This window comes from Solea solea, chromosome 8 (assembly GCF_958295425.1).
Source record: "Solea solea chromosome 8, fSolSol10.1, whole genome shotgun sequence".
Taxonomy (NCBI): Eukaryota; Metazoa; Chordata; class Actinopteri; order Pleuronectiformes; family Soleidae; genus Solea; species Solea solea.
Genome location: NC_081141.1, coordinates 26,343,467 through 26,361,731, shown reverse-complemented (window position 1 = coordinate 26,361,731; position 18,265 = coordinate 26,343,467). Strand labels below are relative to the sequence as shown.

The 18,265-nt window shown below is 41.4% G+C and overlaps 1 protein-coding gene across 2 annotated transcripts; it reads left to right on the top strand.

The window, feature by feature from the left end:
• Positions 1-22: 22 nt before the first annotated feature.
• On the top strand, positions 23-17,905 carry rab11fip1a (RAB11 family interacting protein 1 (class I) a). 2 transcript variants are annotated; one of them, XM_058637130.1, is made up of 6 exons: positions 23-771; positions 10,246-10,682; positions 11,892-12,795; positions 14,008-15,690; positions 15,951-16,056; positions 17,195-17,905. In XM_058637130.1, the coding sequence occupies exons 1-6, from the start codon at positions 422-424 to the stop codon at positions 17,390-17,392; spliced, it is 3,678 nt and encodes a 1,225-aa protein (XP_058493113.1). In that variant the 5' UTR covers positions 23-421; the 3' UTR covers positions 17,393-17,905. The 2 variants fall into 2 exon arrangements, with proteins under 2 accessions (XP_058493113.1, XP_058493114.1); XM_058637131.1 differs by lacking the exon at positions 14,008-15,690 and having other exon boundaries at positions 25-771.
• The last annotated feature ends 360 nt before the right edge of the window (positions 17,906-18,265 follow it).

Below are 18,265 nucleotides of genomic sequence, written 5' to 3'. Positions count from 1 at the left end.
CCGACAGGCACATTAGCCAATCAGGTAGCGGCGTGTGGAACATGGCTGGGATGGAAACTCACAACACCAGGGAAGTGAACTGTAAAACTTCCAGCAGAGCTGAAGCTCCCACAGGATTTAGTCTCACCCCTCAACAGTGGCGTGTCCTGGGTTTAGTCACGCAGGCTTAGCGCTAGCGGCAATTCATTGTCAAGTTGTGTTTACAGGCTTTAAACGCGGCGTTACTAAACGTAGGGAGAAGTATGACGACATCGACCTGGGCTTCCTGAACTGAAGTCAAGCTCCGTAACCTAAACCCAGAGCTCGGCTCAGAGGACGCCGTAGGTGAACAAACACCAGCTCGGGAAAACAATTCAGTAGCACTCGGGTATTGTAAGACTATACGGAGTGACTTTCTGGTGAAGCTTCACTTAGTTTAGTCATGTCTCTGGTCGACCAGAGCCAGCAGTGGTTCCCCACAAGTGTACATGTAACGGTGCATCAGGGTCGGAACCTGCGCGCTAAGGGCAAGAATGGCACCAGCGACTCGTACGCCATCATCCAGGTGGCCAAAGACAAGTTCTCCACCACCGTGGCCGAGAAAAGTGTCGATCCCGTATGGAAGGAGGAGGCTTCCTTCGAGCTGCCACTCTTCCACCCGGGCAACGCTGAGCGGTGTACGCTGTACATCATCGTGATGCACCGGGCCCAGGTGGGACTCGACAAGTTCCTGGGTCAAGCTGTGGTGAACCTGGTGGACCTCCATGAGGACAAGGACCGCAAGAAGACAAAGTAAGTGACCCGGTTTTTACACTGACTTAAGTATTTGTATCGGCCTAATACTGGTCAACATCAATGGATTGTCTCTATGATTAAAAACAGTTATCAATATCTGATGTAAAAATGCAAATAAAAGTAGCAAAAACATTTAGAATGGGTCTTCTTTATAAAAAGGTTGTTAACCAGTATGTTTATCTTTTATGTATTTATGTTTAGATAGGCAGTATTTAACTAATATATCTTACAATATTTCTTTCATCAATAATGATAAAACAAAAATACATATTATTTATATTATCACTAGGGTTTTTTATGCCAATATCACAACCTTTGGATACTGTGGCTATCATTATCACATTTCACTTTGATTGAAGAATCATTGAACGCTTTGGAAACTAGGAAACACCACATTTTTTTGAACTTAAAGTTTCAAAAATAATATAATAAAATAAATTCATCCTTTTTATTTCACAAGCACAAATGTGTGGCTTCCCTGAGCTGAATTACTGTCCACATTATTTATGAATTGTAAAGTGTCAAGTCAAGATACCATCTCCAATTACTTGAGACATAAAGTATAAAGCACTTTACAAAGCAACTCAAACTCCACAATTATTTTACTCATCTTTTTAGCACAACTTACCTCTGGGTTTGCACTGTAACTTCCATAAAATGTCATTAATATACAAATAAATAACCTTATTCCTTACAGGACTGAAACATTTACAACATAAAATTTATGTAGCACTTGCTTTTGAAACCCTTTTAACAGAGCTGGAAAATCATACATGTTGACTTCTGGTGTCGTCATGGTAACATGTAAACATTGTCTTGGAAGCCCACAGATGCCAATATTTTTGTCCAATCTAGTATTTTATTTGTGCTGTTGCATTTAACACCTAGTTATATCTGGGCCATTCTGGTCCATTGGTGTCAGGCATGAGCTCTTCATGTTACCTGTGCTTTATTGAAGCATTTATGTCATTTAAGGGAGTGCGGGTCATATTGGATTTCACTCTTTTCTCTTTACGATATCTGATCCAGTGATTTCGGCCAGTATCGGCCCCTACTGATACTGAGATACGTGTACTGTTGACTGTCTTACCTCACGTGTTTAGTAGTCATTCTGTGTTTAACAAGTGGTTGTTGTTTTTTGTTAAAACCACTGTCAACTGGTTTATTCACAGTTTTCTCAGCAACAAAAATCTCTCTTTTATAATCTGACATTTATCATGATTGTTATTGATACTGATTCAGATATATGGTCTGAATCCCTCGCACATTAAAATCTAAAAGGACAACACTTCAGAGCTGCTGTTGTATGATGTTGCCTCCTTTTGATCGGCTGTGTCTCTCTTCCTGGTGAGGACATACTGTACATACACACATTATGACACACGTCAGTGTGTTGTAATGTAGTAATGTTTCTCCACATCTTGTGCACAAAACAAAATTAACCTTCAGGGACTTCATAGTCTTTTTAGGTTTTGGTTTATTCTGTCACTGAGGATCTTGTGATTGCCAGATGCAAGACAATGGCAACAAATTGATTCTGCATTTTTCTCTTGGTAAACCCAGGCACAGCACAGTGATAACATTATCTACCTCCCTGTCCCCTGTTGGATTATCTAACCAGAGAAGCACCATTGCATTTTTGTGGTTCCCCCACTGTGTGTAAACTCACTACTGTAGACCACACTGCACCAAAATGCAGGTTGAAGATGATTTCATGTTATTAACACATCTTTATTATAATAAAAAAGACCCCCACTCTGTGGAGAACACTGGAAATGAATATCATTTTTTCTAATCTTTAAAATTGCACACATACTAACTGAAATGTCAGCACATACAATGGATTGTTGTCATTAAAATGTACCAGAAGTGATCAAATTTGACCTCATATTGCCAAGATTTTTCAGTCCTTTTAATGCTACAATTTCTCAAGAAATTATCATTTTATTGGGGGCCAATTTTATTCCCCAGGAACCCATACAAATCACCACCTGTGTATTGACTCACAACAATGCTAACTTATCAACACCACTGGTGCTCTTTATTCACATAATGAAGTTGTGCCTTTTTGTCACATAACATTTGCTTAACAGCAGTGGATTGAAGTGCACATAAATGTATCAGGTGTCTATAATCTGGATTTGGATTTATTTGTGTTAGTGAAAGGTAACACAAAGATCGCTAACTTCATCTTAAACCCGATACCAGGGTAACTAGAGAGCCGAAGGAAACTAAAGTCCATCCATATAACTGACAGCTGACTGTCATGTGGACCACATTGTAAATGTTACAGCCTCTGTAAACTGTAGGTATGAGACAGAAATGACTAAGACCAGCAAAATTTCCTTTTTTTTATGAATTTATCTCCACATCCCCATGAGTGTTAGAATGTAAACAGACTTAAAACTCACTCAAAGCCATTTGTCCCAAACTAGCCCTTCCATAAACTGTATTAAAGCAACATTTTTGTTGCTTTTTCTTTTATTGCAGACTTGGACTCAGTTTTACCTTATAAAGGAAACCGTAAACAAACTCAAGATGCGTATTATCAACTCACAAGTGACCAAGTAAAACAGATTTTTAACTGGGTTCATGTTAGTTGGTGTAAGATTTTCATGTAGAGATAAAATCTTGGTTAATGTCACTGACAAAAAACATTGAAGGGACAATTTATATGTGGACATTGTGAAATCTAGCAGTAGATTATATATCATTCTTTGAATTTGCGTTACATCGTGTCCAGATAATCTAGGGTTAATACCGGTAAAGTCAAATTTTCTGGGACAAATGCATCCACATGCATGCATGACCTTTTCCACACCTTGTTGAATTGTAAGTTGTGTTATATCCTGTATATCTTTTGCAATTTCTGGTTTATACTTTGTTTTATGGCGACACTGTTGCATAATATTATGTTCAGGGACTACAGATGAGAAATAGCCTTCCTGTTAATTCTGTCACATTTGCATACACATTATTGATGTGCACTCTCCTTGTATGACTTCACCCATAAGTACAGCAGGAACTGTGTACTTTAAATAGGTCACATGAAAACTAAATGTGTAAATGGTGATTGAGTCACTGCCCTTATCAGCGTCTAGGAGGAAAAACAGAAACTGTGCAGTTAGTGGGAAAGCAAACCTCAGCGCTTCCTTCTGTCAGTCCTCTTTCTCTCTCTCTTTCGCTCTCTCTCCGTTGAGCCACACCTAAAAGTTTGGCTGAAGCTTTTACTTCATAATCCAGTGTGAAGCCTAGTTTGCCATTGACAGCTTGATGTTAAAGGCCTTTCTGGAAGTCATTTTCTCACATCGCTGCACATTCCTCTGGGTTATTTGTGAGTTCACAGCATGTCATCTCACACCCATGAGCATTAAATGAGTCAGGATGACCATTGTTCGACCCAAAATGGGTGTAACGACACTAAAAATAAAACGTCTAACTAAAATATATATGTACACACCCTCTTATGTAAGAAAATATCAAAATAAAAAGATGGCTCCTGTCTATGTCATTGTGTCCTTGAATTCTTCAGTGTCCTTTGGTAAAAGCGGAGCGAGCTGGCAGTTGTGAGCTCACTGTTTTATCGTAAATGTTATCTTGTGTTTGCACAGTGTGTCTTTACACTTTTACAACAGCAAAGTTCAGACTTGGTGAATGAAAACCCCCAAAGCTTCCCTGCTTGGCTGCTTCATCTGTCTCCTTTAAATATGCAATATGCAGGCTGGGTATTGGGTGTTGTTGCTGTTGCCTGCGAGTGCACTGGTGTTAGATTACTTTTTCTGCTTCCCTGTTGTGGTGATACAGGGTGTGACACTGATGACATTGGTCTTTTTTTCCCTGCTGAAAGGGAACTCTACAGTTGGCTCTAATACAAAAGAGTGCATTCATGTGAGACGAGGTTTTTATTGCTTTCTTCAAATGTGAGGCTGTCTTTAACATTTCCTAAATCCTCAGACAAATTGGATAAACACATTAGTAAAATGTCAACTTAAAGGATTAGTGTTACTTTACTCTAAGCAAGTCTGTCTGTTCGCCTGTCTGTTTGTACACTTTTCACGTTTGAGGTTTAATGACCTAATGATAATGTTTTTTAGAAATGTGACACACTAAAGCCGCGTTTCCGTCATGGTACAGTACGGTATGCTGGGTGTGTGCTGTGCCCGATGGCGAGATACGCAGCGTGACGTTCTAACAACGACATGGAAAGCGACACAACACACCAGCATAACGGACAACAATGGAGGAAATGGAAAGAAATAGAAATTGAACAGTTGTATAAGACAGCCTCAACTCAGTAATTCCATGAAATGTCTAATATCTGGGCTAAATGGTCATTTTTCCTGTGTTTTCTCCCACCTGTTTTGCAAGAAAAAAAACAGTATTCAGTTTACAATCATGTAAAGGAGAAATACTCATTCTCACGTCTTCAAAGCTGAAGCCCCGGTTGAATAGTTAAACAAACTAGTACCCAAACTGATTTGCAACAACGTCTGGAACTTATAATTGTAAGTATCTAACGTTTGTCAGATTATAAACGTTAGATACTTATAATTATTTTGTCAGATGTCGACGGGGAACGAGTTCCAGATGGACAGCGACTTCCGAATGCGATATTAACCAAATTACTCGGTGTGGGAATCGCCAGAGACCCCATGACCTGATATCATCACGATGTCTGTCATGCTACGATATTGCAAAAAATACTGAGTATTTGCAAAATCATATATTGCGATATCCAGCTGCGGTGAGTAAGCATTTGGCACCATCTAGTGGACTGATTTTAAATGCTAATCCACAAAAAGATTAAATCTATAAAAAATGTATACTTGGCGTCTCAAAAGCGATATAATATTGCCATGAAAAATGTTGCGATATTTCACTGTATCGTTTCCCCCACAAACAGCTGTCTAAATACCAAAGGAAAGTGATCCATGCTGATTCAATTTTTGGATATTTTGAAGTGGTGATATTTCATCAGTTGTGTTGAGGCAGCACATGATGTTCCTCAGAGACGGGTTAATTTCTCAGCCTCACTGTTATGTTTTGAAAACACAGGTGGTTGGTAGGTCATTGTTTGTAATGACAGTTTTGCCATTCATAATGTTACATTGCTGCCATTGAAAATAAAGAGCACAGCAGTGAAAACAAAGAGCGGTGAGCTGGCACTGGAATATTTTCCTTCCTTCCTTACCTAATATTTGTTCACTCAGAATGAGAATCTGTTTTCAAAGCAAATGTCAACTAAAATACACTGACTTTAAAGGTCCGGGGTTTAAAGTTTAGTGCTATCCATTGTTGAAATTGCATGCTGCAGCTTAATATCCCTCACTTCAGTTTTTGAGATCCTATGTAGCCTTCAGTTGCGTTGTGGGCAATTGACGTCAGTTTTTTTTTGTTTTGTCTTTTAAATAACTAAAAAAAATGTGAATAATTTCTGGTTTCTTTGTTCCATTTAACAAATGAATAATAAAATAAAAACTGTATAATTCAGTCAGTGGACTGGATAAGTTTGAGGTTTGGGAAACATTTTCCGACATTTTTTGGACCGACTGAGTAATCAAGGAAATAATCATCAGATTAATCAATAATGACACAAACTGTTATTTTCAGCCCCTGAACATGGTAGCAATTAGTGTTGTAAAGAAAAGATATTTTGAAGGAAGTTGGAACCATTTGACATTTTACGGTGGTTGCACCTTGTAATTTTTTCTATTGTGGCGTTCGATGACAGGATAAACAAAATGAACACGTCCTCTCCTGTTAATCATTGCGCATGTAAGAGAAGTGACTTTGACAGTTAACAAAGGAAACCTGTTCAGCAGGACTTTTCAGAAATCTGCATCAAACAGGATAAAGACCGTGCACACCCTGTCTACTCATTAATAACTGTAAAAAAGACATTATGCTTTTAAATGTCAACCTAATTGTGTTCTCTGCTTTAATTACCTCTGCTAAGGAGGTCATGTTTTTGACAGGGTTTGTTATTTAATCATAACAAATGATATGGAAATGTTTTAACGTGCATTTCACGGTCAAGGGCTTATCCTGAGCAAGGTCCCCAATCCCAATTGTGAATTGGGCACTCTAAATTGACCCCAGCCACAGGGACACGCTCCTTGTGCTAGTCCAAAGTCTGGATAAATGGGAGGTTTTTGTCCCCTAGAGAGTACAAAAAGATTTAAACGTTACATAATTGGTTGCTTATTAAAAATGGCAACAAATCAGACCGCTTATTCGTGCTAACCAATTATGCTACATTCCCGAGTTTACCTTGTTCCAGTTTAGAAGTCAGAAGAGAACATGGAGTAAAGGGGCACATGTCACCCCTCTGTTCATTGAGCTCCACTGGCTACCCTTAACCGCTCGCATCAAATTCAAATCACTGATGCTAGAGTAGTGCTTCATGGGTCTGCTCCCACCCACTTAAATGCTCTCCTAAAGGCTTATGTCACCCCTCGACTACTCCGGATTGCAGTCTGGCGGTGCCAACACCCCGCACAAGACAATCCAGACTCTTTTCATGTGTCTTTCCACGCTGGTGGAATGAACCCACCGAGCGCTACCAGAACAGGGACATCCCTGTCTATCTTCAAGAAGCTCTTGAAAACCCAGCTCTTCCAAGAGCATCTTCTGTCCCAGCACTTACCCTACCCCCTCCCTCTGCACTCTCACCCTCTATCGGTCCACCGTTCCTATCTAGTCGACCTCGGAAAGTCTGAGTTTTGCCCATTAATAAGTCTGCCTCTAGTTAGAGTTTGATCTGTGTTGCTTTCATATTGGTTTACAAGCTTCATAAAACCGATAAAAGGAGAGTTACTGATAGTAGACGGATAGTAGATGTATTGTCACTGTGGGAAACTGATTTTTTGCACTTTCTCTCATTGATGTGCTCTTTATAAGACAAGTATAACCACTAGTTTCCTGATTGTTTTGATCTGTTCTTGTGGTTATAGGTGGTTAGTGATTGTTTGCCTTGGCCTGCCCGGTCTAGAGTGAGAGATGAGGACTGTTTGACTTGCGTTCAGGGTGAATTTCATTACATCATGTACGGTTCTGTGCAGCACCTCCCTGCGTGTTTGAAAGTGTTTGAAGAATGTTAGTTCACTCCCTTGTTTCCCCAGTGTTCTTCCCAGAAGGGCCTGTCTGGACGTCTGCTAAATGGCATGAAAATAAAAAGTTGCAGCAGTAAACTCCATGTGAACTACCTGGGATTGCCTGGTTAATGTCATAGAATATTTCAAACTGAAATCCAGCATCGATATCATCAGTATACCCCAGTTTAAATGCTGCGAAGTTGGACCGAAACCTCACAGTGCTCAAAAATGATCAAAGAGGAAGTTTACCTTTACTTTAAATTAAGTGAAACAGTCGGAACGAAAGACTTCAAAGGGGGAATGCTTGCTATAATGGGTACCCTTTGCTTACAGCAATAGTACATCTAATAATACCAAAGGTTTAATTATGCAAGTTGAAAGCATCTGTGTGTAATAGAACTAATGGGTTGTTTTGGCATGGCTTTAGACAGAGCTCTCGAGAACACCGCTACCTTTCCCTTCGCAGACATTAAGTGCTAGTCCTATACAACAGTGAGGACGCGCGTTTGGAGAGGGAGTGTTGGAATAAACCTATCATTTTCAGGCTTCATCTAGGTTTGGCACACTGCTCACAACGGGAACTGGAACTGGGACAAGCTGTTCGCTGGTTAATGCTATCAGTCACAGTTTGAAGGAGATGTGACACGATAATCATCGCATGTGAAGTCTCAGCCATAAGGAACCAGGAAGTTTAGGTTGGGCTTTTATTGGTACTGACCTGTTTTTATATTTATCTTGCATTGAACTTAATTTAAAGAGATAGATTTATTTTTTTTTATTTTTTTTAAAGTAGCGGTATATAATGGCACTTTCCCATATACAGTTGCAGCATGACTCGACTCTACTCGGTTTGGTATCGTTTCCATTACTAAGTAAAGCAGTTGTTTTTCAGTTTACTGAATCATTCGAGTAAGTTAATTAAAAATATTAGTCCAGCACTTTCACTAAATACACCAGACTCTGTTCAATATTGAGATTTAAGAAATTTCCTTGCTAAATTTTGGCGATTAAAGCACATTTTCAGGATTTTTTTTTCTTGATTGTGCATAACAAATAAATTAGTTGTCCTACAATTTTAGTCCAATATCAGCTGATACCAAAATCGTGCCGATGATATCGTGCATCCACAGATAAAGTGTAACCGTTAAATGACAAACAAATAATACAAATATTTGCATAACTTCAGTAGCCAGTTATTGAACAACACTGATGTCACCACGATCACCAATCTACTTCTTGTGTATAAGGTTCCACATCGTCAGTATTTTCTAAGAATCGACAGCGTGAGGCAAGCTGTTTGCAGAAAGAGGGAGATGTGAGAACCAGAACTTGATTTACACCTTGTTTCGATGTGAATGGGGAAACAGCAGAGAAAAAAACTCTGTTATGTTTTCTTCTTTTTTTCGGAGGCTTACCATAGATTCATCATATTAACCACAACAATAAAACACTGTGGTTGGAACAAGGCCGCAATGGAGGATGACAAGCCACCACCACATCCACCGCTGATCTCACTTCATACACAGACGGGTTCAGACAGCATTGATCACAACTGCACCGGTGTCTTAACAAGGGGTGGGACTCCTTTCAGAGCAGCGGCGAGTGGGTGACGTGCTGCGGTAGCATGTTTTGTCACAACCTGTTTCCTTTCATGTTGTGGGGACGGATGGAGTTGTGCAAAAATACAGTAAATTCCCACTGTTCTGTATGGCCACCTGCAGGGGCTGCGTGCTGTTAAGCCACCGTAAACCACAGCGACTCCAATTCTACGCCCAGCTGTGCAGAAGCTCTTACAGTGTAGCAGATAATCTGCTTGAGTTATTTTTTCCAAGGCTGTCTGACAGCATGTTGAAAGGATTCAAGATATTCCAAATTATTCTTTTTTTGAACAACAAATTTCTCTGTCCCTACTAACATCAGAACATAGGTCATGTCCAGGTGCTGAACACTGTATGTAACACACTAACTCTAGACAATTGTCTTATACACTACAGAAATGTACCTACTCAACATGGGCGGAGTCATCACTGCACGACACACAAACGAGTGACTAGTGACTTCTAAAGCAGTTGTTTTCAGTGTAACTGAATCATTAGAATCAGTTAATTAAAACTTCCTCCATGACCGGAGCACAGACTCTGTTCGGACACAGTCACTGGACTGAAATACAGTGACTTACTAGTGAATTAAAACTAATTATCTGGAATTAAATCTCTTTCAAACTGCTCATGAGTGAGTTAAGAAATGTCACTGCATGATGAGTTCACCTGTTTCATACTTTGAAGGATTTTTGCACTTGTGTAAGTTGTATTGATTCCACCTTGCACTCTGCCTGTTGACTCTGATTGATTTTTGATTTTTTTTCTATTCATTGCAGTTGGTTCAAACTGGTGGACAAGTCTGGCAAAGAGGACAAGGCGCGAGGGGAGGTGCTCCTAGACATACAATTTATGAGAAATAACATGTCAGCTAGCATGTTCGACCTTTCCATGCAGGACAAACCCCGCTCTCGCATTTCCAAGCTCAAGGACAAAGTCCGTGGGAAGAAAAAGGACAGCTTCTCTGACTCCGCGTCGGCTATCGTTCCTTCCGTCAGCCAGGTCCTCACCGACAGCGAGGGGGAGCCTGACACGCAGTCACTCAGTCAGTCTCCGGGAACGAAAAAGAGATCCAAGTTTAAAAAGCTCTTTGTCCCCAAATCCAACCTGCAGCGCAACACATCACAGTCCATGTCCACGCTGGGAACTCTCCCTGAAAAGAACTCGTCTCTCAGCGGCAGCCGCTCATCGGGCCTCAACGTAGACTCTCCTGAAGGTGAATTAACCATTTGTATTCTTTGACCCCCGTTCAGACGTGGTACTAACTCGATCTGGTATCACTACTTACTTAATGTTGATGTGTATATATATATATATATGTGTGTGTATGTATGTGTGTGTATATATATATATATATATATATATATATATATATATATATACAGTATATATAATTTTCACATATTTATCCCAAAGTGTTTACATTTGTCACATTGTTTTCCTCAGAAGAAAACAGAGTTATTACGCTGTTTAGCGATGTCAATAGAGGACAGGAACAAACAAAATTATCTTCCCTGAGCGAACAATCACGACACCAAAGCATCTGAAAAGTGGCATGTTGACGTATTTCTTGTTCTACAACATAGATGGCAGAGATGTCAGCTGATAGCTACTGCAGCCTTGTCTCTTATGACCTCTGTCATAAGAGACAATTTGTGGCATTCATTAAAAGATAGATCTTATTAATACTATAATATCACAAATTAAGAATGATATGAATCAGATAATCAGCTCTCACATCCATCCTCAGTGATCCTGCACATGTACGGTTTCTGTTGTAACGCTCCCAGTCTGTCCTGAATGCATCCTCGTCCATCGTCCTCTGACCTTCTGCAATTTCACACTATTTCTACTCTAATCAGTGCTCATGCATTCATTTATTTGTTTCCACAGCCACAAGATTAACACTGATCGACACATGGTGACCTTTTCTACTTGTTAAAACTTAGCAACACGCATAGAACTTTCACCACATTCATCACTCAGCCACATGCGCTAAGTCATATCTCAAATGTAAATAGTTTCTCACGCTAGTTTTTCTCAGACAAAAACTTACCTTTAAGGCAGTAAAGTTGTCTTTTATCGCTTAACTAGACTCTATTTAACTATAAATTCTGCTCTTGTGAACACACACACACGCCATCCGTGCGTATTTGAATGCAGGACGTAGGAAGTTATATCTGATCCTGTGGTCACAGGTTTCGCCTCCAGGATGCATTTTTATGTCAGGTGTGTACAGTCGTACTTAGTGCTATCCATATGTGTTTGGATCACCGGGGAGGGCTGTTAATACCAGGTCTCAACGGGGCCTTTATTTACACTTTACACAGCTTTGACTTCCCTGTGCTGCACAGTGCAGGTTACATAAGTAATGGTTTTGAATGTCAACAGTGACATCACGCTTCTCTGTTTTCTGTTCCCACAGTAAAGAAAAAATTCAAATTCCTGGGACACAAGCGGACGGGCAGCTCTGACAGCAAGGTCTCTCAGGGTCCCTTCTCCTTACTGGGTCGCTCCAAACAGAGCAACAACGACCAGAACAGCCTGTGCATCAACGGCAGCCATGTGTACGCAGAGGAAAACGAGCCCAAGAGCGGATCCATGCTCAGTCTGAACAGCTCGGGCCAGGGCTCTGTGGAGGAAATCCGCATAAGTGTACCTGACCCCACCCTCAGACAGGAGTCATCAAATAGAGCCGTCATGGAGCAACACCGCCATCAAGAGGAGGAGCAGAGAAGGCAGGCAGAGGCAAGGAGGTTGGAGGAAGAGGAGAAACACAAGGTAGAGTTGAAGAGACTGCAGGAGGAAGAGGATCTCAACCGCCAAGAGGAGCAGGAGAGGAAGAGACGATTCCTCGAGGATGAAGCGAGGAGGAAGGAGGAAGAGGAGCGCAGAGTGGCAGAGAGTCAGAGGCTTGAGGAGGAGCAACGCAAAGCGGAGGAGCGGAAACAGCAGGAGGAGGCCTCCATGAGTGACAGGCTGTCCAGTCTCTTTGGCATGCTCAGAAAGAAGGAGGAGAAAAAAGAGGAGGTGCAGGAATCACCTCCACCTGCCACTATCGTTGACACTAAATCTCATGAAGAACCAAACTCCCCTTTCTTTACCAACCCCTTTGAGGATATTCCTCTTGGCCTCGACTCCAAAAATCTCGAGCAACCCACCTCGCATAACTCCTCCAACCCATTTGACGAGATTCCTCTCGGCTCAGATCCAGTCGTCGGCAAGAATGAAAGCCCAGCTGATCATCAGAAACCTGGCCGTACTCCACAACCCCCCTCTGCCATGGGCTTCCTCAACCGCACTGCTAAAGTGTCTGCAGTCAAACCCAGGTAGGCCTTTTTTTTTCTTGTTCATTTGCATCCTATGTTCAAAAGAGGATAGTGTTATGTAATTATGCTCTTATGTCATTCAGCTGTTGTGGCTATTGTTTGCCTGTAGTCACACTAGTCTAAGACTTGCATGACAGGAATTTAATCATCCGACCTTCAAATGTTCCTGCTGTTTCCTTCACAGTTTTTTTTTGATGTGGCGTGTGTTTTATTCCACAAATAAAGAGAGCGCTCTAGTTGTGCAAAAAGCAACGAGACGAGATACTGTCAGTAAAGAAATCTGAAATGCTTTTCAGACTCTATACAGTTTCATCCCACACCGTGTCTGTCGACACTGAAACTGGGAAAGTCCTCATTTCTCCACCTCGTTTCCTTCTATTCATATTGCCCCCAAACCTGTGACTGAGTTGCCAAAGCTGTGAATTCCACGCAGTCGTTGACGGACGTGTTTGACCGGTTTGGTGTCTGCACTCGTAAGACCATGGGTGTGGCTTGTGTTGGGGAAGATGTGGTCTAGCAGGTTGTGGTGGACTGCTCATAAGGAGTGACGGAGCCTAACTGTGACTTTCCTCTGGTCAATGTCTGTGGGATTGGATTTAGCTTTGAATTCCTGTTGTTGAAAGTTGCATGTGCACCTGGATTGGAGTGGATTATTATTTTATTTTTAAATTTTTCTTGAAGTCATCATGGTAAGAGACGTTTGTTTGTTAATGCTACAGCTTTTAGAGCGGTCTTTGTTCTCCAGGAAGTTTATTCAGTGGTTGATGTCGTACAGTAACTAATGCAGTTAGTGTTGAGGTGACTCTTGAACATCTATAGCAGTAAAGTCACGTGATAGTCTATACGTACTACACAGTCGAAGAATTCCAACGTGAGCAGCTAAAAATAGAAACTAAGACTAAGAGTGAATACCTGAAGTACTGTAAGCCGTATGGACGCAAACGTGGAACTCATGATTTATATTTATTTGTCTTGGCTGACTTTACTCGCGCATATTGCGATACAATAACTTTTCTTGTCACAGTTGACAGATTTATACTCCTGATTAATTGCTATATTATGTGAAGCTGTGAGGTAAAGGGAAATTGGCAGTTTTTTGAGTTGATGTGAGATGCAAGTTAAAATGGTGACGGGCTGTAAATTGGTGGAAGTGACTTTAGATCATGTGATGGTCCCACTGACGTGTAGGCCTGTGTTTTCACTCCTTGGCAGATTGACTCAGTCTCTGGTGTCTGAACCCCCTGACATCCAAACCCTCAGTCCGCCGTGTCCTTCCCCAGAAGCCACTTCTGACTTCACCCTCTCTAGTGTCTCCTCCGATTCCCCGGCTACATTCTCCAACCTCCACTCGTCCTTGGCTCCACCGAGCTTGAGTCAAAGCCGGTCTAATTCTCCGTTTGGGAGCACAGAGAGTTTGGCATCTGTGGAATCTGTGGAATCTCCAGGCGCCATGTCGGAAAAGAGGAGAACGGCCCTTCTGCCAAACATCTATCCTCCTCCTGGGAGCCACAACAACACCATGAGTGAGATCAAGAACCCTGCTAATGCGGGAGCAAAACAGTCTGTGCCTCTTCCCGATTACGAAACCCTCTTTCCACAGAAGAGGCACGGCGTACAAGGGGAAACTCGATGGGATCATATCATCGCAGAGGTAAATCAGAAACACAGGGACACCCCGCCGATACTTCTGGGTCCAGAGATGAGCGTGGATGCCCCAGCACAGCACGACCGAAGTCCGAGGTCTTCTGTATCACTGGATGGTCCTGCTACGAGCAATTATCAGACACACCTCCAGGAGACCAAACCTGTGTCATCCAAAAAAGCAGCAGCCCATGCTCCACCTAAGCCGTTCTCATCTCTACGTACACAGCCACCAGATGTCTCAACTCAGTGGCAAAACCAGAACACTGCTCATCAATCTGCCCTCAGACCGAGTCCGTCTGTGGTCCAAGACCCTTTGTACCCGGACACCTCAAGCAGAGAAAGTCTCTCGGGGATGTCCAGGGACGGAGAGAGGAGGGCGACGCACTCGCTGCCTGTTGCGACACACGTGTCCAGATCGACCAGCCAAAGAAATGCAAGTCTACCAGAAAATGAAAGGAAAGCGCCGGTCTCCGCAAACCAAGACGCACCCACAGCCAAACCCAGACAGAAGAGGGACAAAGAGCAGCAGGAAGATTCTACCGTGACACCGGACAGATATATGCACCGTCGGACCTCATCTGGTGATAGTACGAGACGCACGGACAAAAATGTGGAGCAGGCAAAGGAGGACTTATCTGCCTTTGACCCGTACTTCAGTAATGAGCGTCGCTCCAAAGACCCGCGGACACAGCAGAACAAAGAAGACCTTTTTACTGGCAACATGGAAAAAAAGTACAAGCCTGAAAGTCGGGGAATGACAGCAGGTGACCTTGATGAAATCTTTAGCCAGGACAAGCCAGCGGATCCCTTTGCTCAGGGCAGTGAGAACAGGACAGGTGCAGACTCAAAGCCAATTAGTTTTTATGCTTTTCAAAGGAGCAACTCGCAGAGACAAAAACAGGCCCTGGCATCAAAAGCTAACTCGGATAGTAAAGGTCCCCAGACTCCACAGGAGCCAGCACACAGAGAAGAAACAACCAAGAGTGGAGCTAATCAAGGCCTCGCTGCAAGAGACTTCACCAAAGAGCCTCAAGCTGACGTCATAACCCAAAACTTTTACAGAGGAGAGTCTCAGTTTGGAGCTGAAACTGCTTTAAGCTCCTCTGAGTCCCTCCAGATGATTATGGAGGAACCGGCAGAAAGTCTGTCTGCTGGAAAGACACCATTGCAAGCAAGGGTCCCACCGTCTGACGTTCAGACTGTCAGTGCTCAGAACGGCACTGGAGGTGGTCTAGTCCTGTCTGCACGCAGGTGAGATTGAAGAGGCTTCTCACAAAGATTGCACTTGTGGATCCTCTATGTCTGAATTTGCTGCTGCTGCTGTATTGGGAGACGGATGAGGTGTTGGGATTTACTTTGGGGTGTGACTGATTTGAAAGCTTGTGATTTCTCAGCTTCCATTTCGCATTTCCAGCCTAATTGTACTCAATATTGTGTGATTGCGGTGGTGTTATTTGCGAGATAAATGAAACTTTAATTGAGAATGTGGAATTCTTTTTCTTGCTTTACAGGCCTCATCCCGTGAAGCCTCTGACGTCACTTGAGAGTCCGCACACCAACAGCAACCAATCTGTGAAAGACATGAAAGTGTGGGACAACACACCCGGAAAGATTAAGGTACAGCTGCAGCGACGTGAATCACACACTGAGATATTTAAAATGTCTCATCACAGCAAGTCAACTGCAGCTTAAACCCCTTACTTTTCAACATTTCCATGCACATGTATCAGAAATACTTGTTTCTAATGAAGCCTTTTACATATTTTTTTAAAAGTGTTCTAATTTTTAACCTTGGGAGTGTTTGACATCTGCTCATTAGATGATGTGGTTGGAAAGTTAAAGCTCCAGTTTGTGGTAATTATGAGGCTTAATTGGCTGACATTGAGCACACCAACAAGTTAAATGAGTTTGACCTGAACGATTAACATTCAAATCAACTTGAAACAGTGCCCAAGTCTGCAGTTTAATTGTTCTAGTTTTGATTGTTGTCGTCTACTCTTTGTGTTTCACATTTTAAAGCAGAAATGATAATATCCTTTCTGGTACAATGAACATGTTTTTAGTTTTCTAGATTTCCTCAACAAGCCCAAAGATAGAAACGTGATTGTTGATAGAAACTTGTTTGGTCACTCAGCAGAAGTACAAGATAAAAAGATTAAATCTCTGTGCAAAACAATCTAAAAACCAACAGTTAAAAGTCGTAGGTGTGCACTGGTACTTTGATAACGTACTGTACGGATGGCTCAATATCACTTTTTCGTGTCTGATGCAGCCATTATACATCTTTTAAATTAAGAATATATGCATTTACTGATGCATTTACCACCTACAGCCATTTCAAAGACATAATTCTTCTTCCATTAAGAGGAAATAAGCAGCCCACCACATGACTCGATTAACGATTAATCGAGTAATCGTTTGGTCCATAAAACGTCTGAAAGCGTTAAAAAAAGATCAGTTGATCCGTGTTTGAAATTTGTCTTAAATACTGATATTACACTGATATCCCATATTAAGCTTATTAAGCTGTGTCAGCACATTCAGTCCTTGAATTTGAGGGAATTAGTCCTGGAAAAGTCCTTGAATTTGATGTCAACCAAGGTGCGGGAACCGTGCTTTCATCCTTGGTCGACGGCATGGAAACGTGAACACGTATGAACTGTTGTGAACAGTTTGAGTTGGTAAAATGTATCCGTGCAATTCAAATAAATCATCTCTGACCTTTTTCTTTTTCTTTTTCTTTCTTATCCCTCAGACTCTGGCAGACTCGGGTCGGAGCGGCCCCTTCAGTCAGCTGACGCAGGATGAGCTGATCACGCTGGTGGTGAAGCAGCAGACGGACCTGTCCAAGAAGGACGGCAAGATCGTGGAGCTGGAGGACTACATCGACAAACTGCTGCTGCGCGTCATGGAGGAGAAACCCAGCATCCTGGCCACCATCAAACCGGTGTAAGGAAGTCACTGAGAGACACTCATCTACGATCTATTATAAAGGTCTTAAAAGCATATGCACTTGAAGAACCATTTTTTAATTAGTTTCAGAATGCTGGAAAACATCTCTGAACTATTAATATTTGGTTATTATAACAATAACAAGCAAAAATAAACAATATTTATGTGAGCGGATGAATGTATTTGTTTTGACACTAAGGTACTGCAATTTGAATTTAATTGTTACATAATATACATATACACTGAGATATATATATGTATGGAACATGGGTTGAGGTATGTTTATTTAATACACACGCAGAAAAAGTTCTATTTTTCTTAATTATGACCTGTTTTGATTCTTTATTCTGATTTGTCTTTTTTTTTTTTAAACCCTTATACGGGGTGTATACTTTGTGTAATTTGTATATAAGCATGTTTATAATAACCACACTAGGGCTGCAGCGTTTAATAGGTTATTAATCGATCAATAAATGAATCCTCAGCTATTTTTAATTAAAAACAAGTTGTCTTATTTGTTTTTATCTTCTTAACCGTGAAGATTCTCTCGTTCCTTTGCCTCATCTCAATGAGGTCAGAAGTTTGTCTTAATGAATTAAATCGCTAACTTTTGGCCTCATCAGCTCAATAAATATTAAGAGGACACTATGTTTTATTTTCCGTCGTCTTATTTCCAGCATGTATTTTTGTAAACTAGATCACAAACAACCAGTCTTTAAAAATATAGATAAATATTGTGCCTTTACTTTTTGCTCCAAAGAGGTTTTCTTTTTTTTTTTTATAAAGGAAAAAACAGCAATAAATAACAACAACACAACATGCAAACAGCTACGATGCACTGTTCATACTTTAAACACCCACTGTAGTAATATCC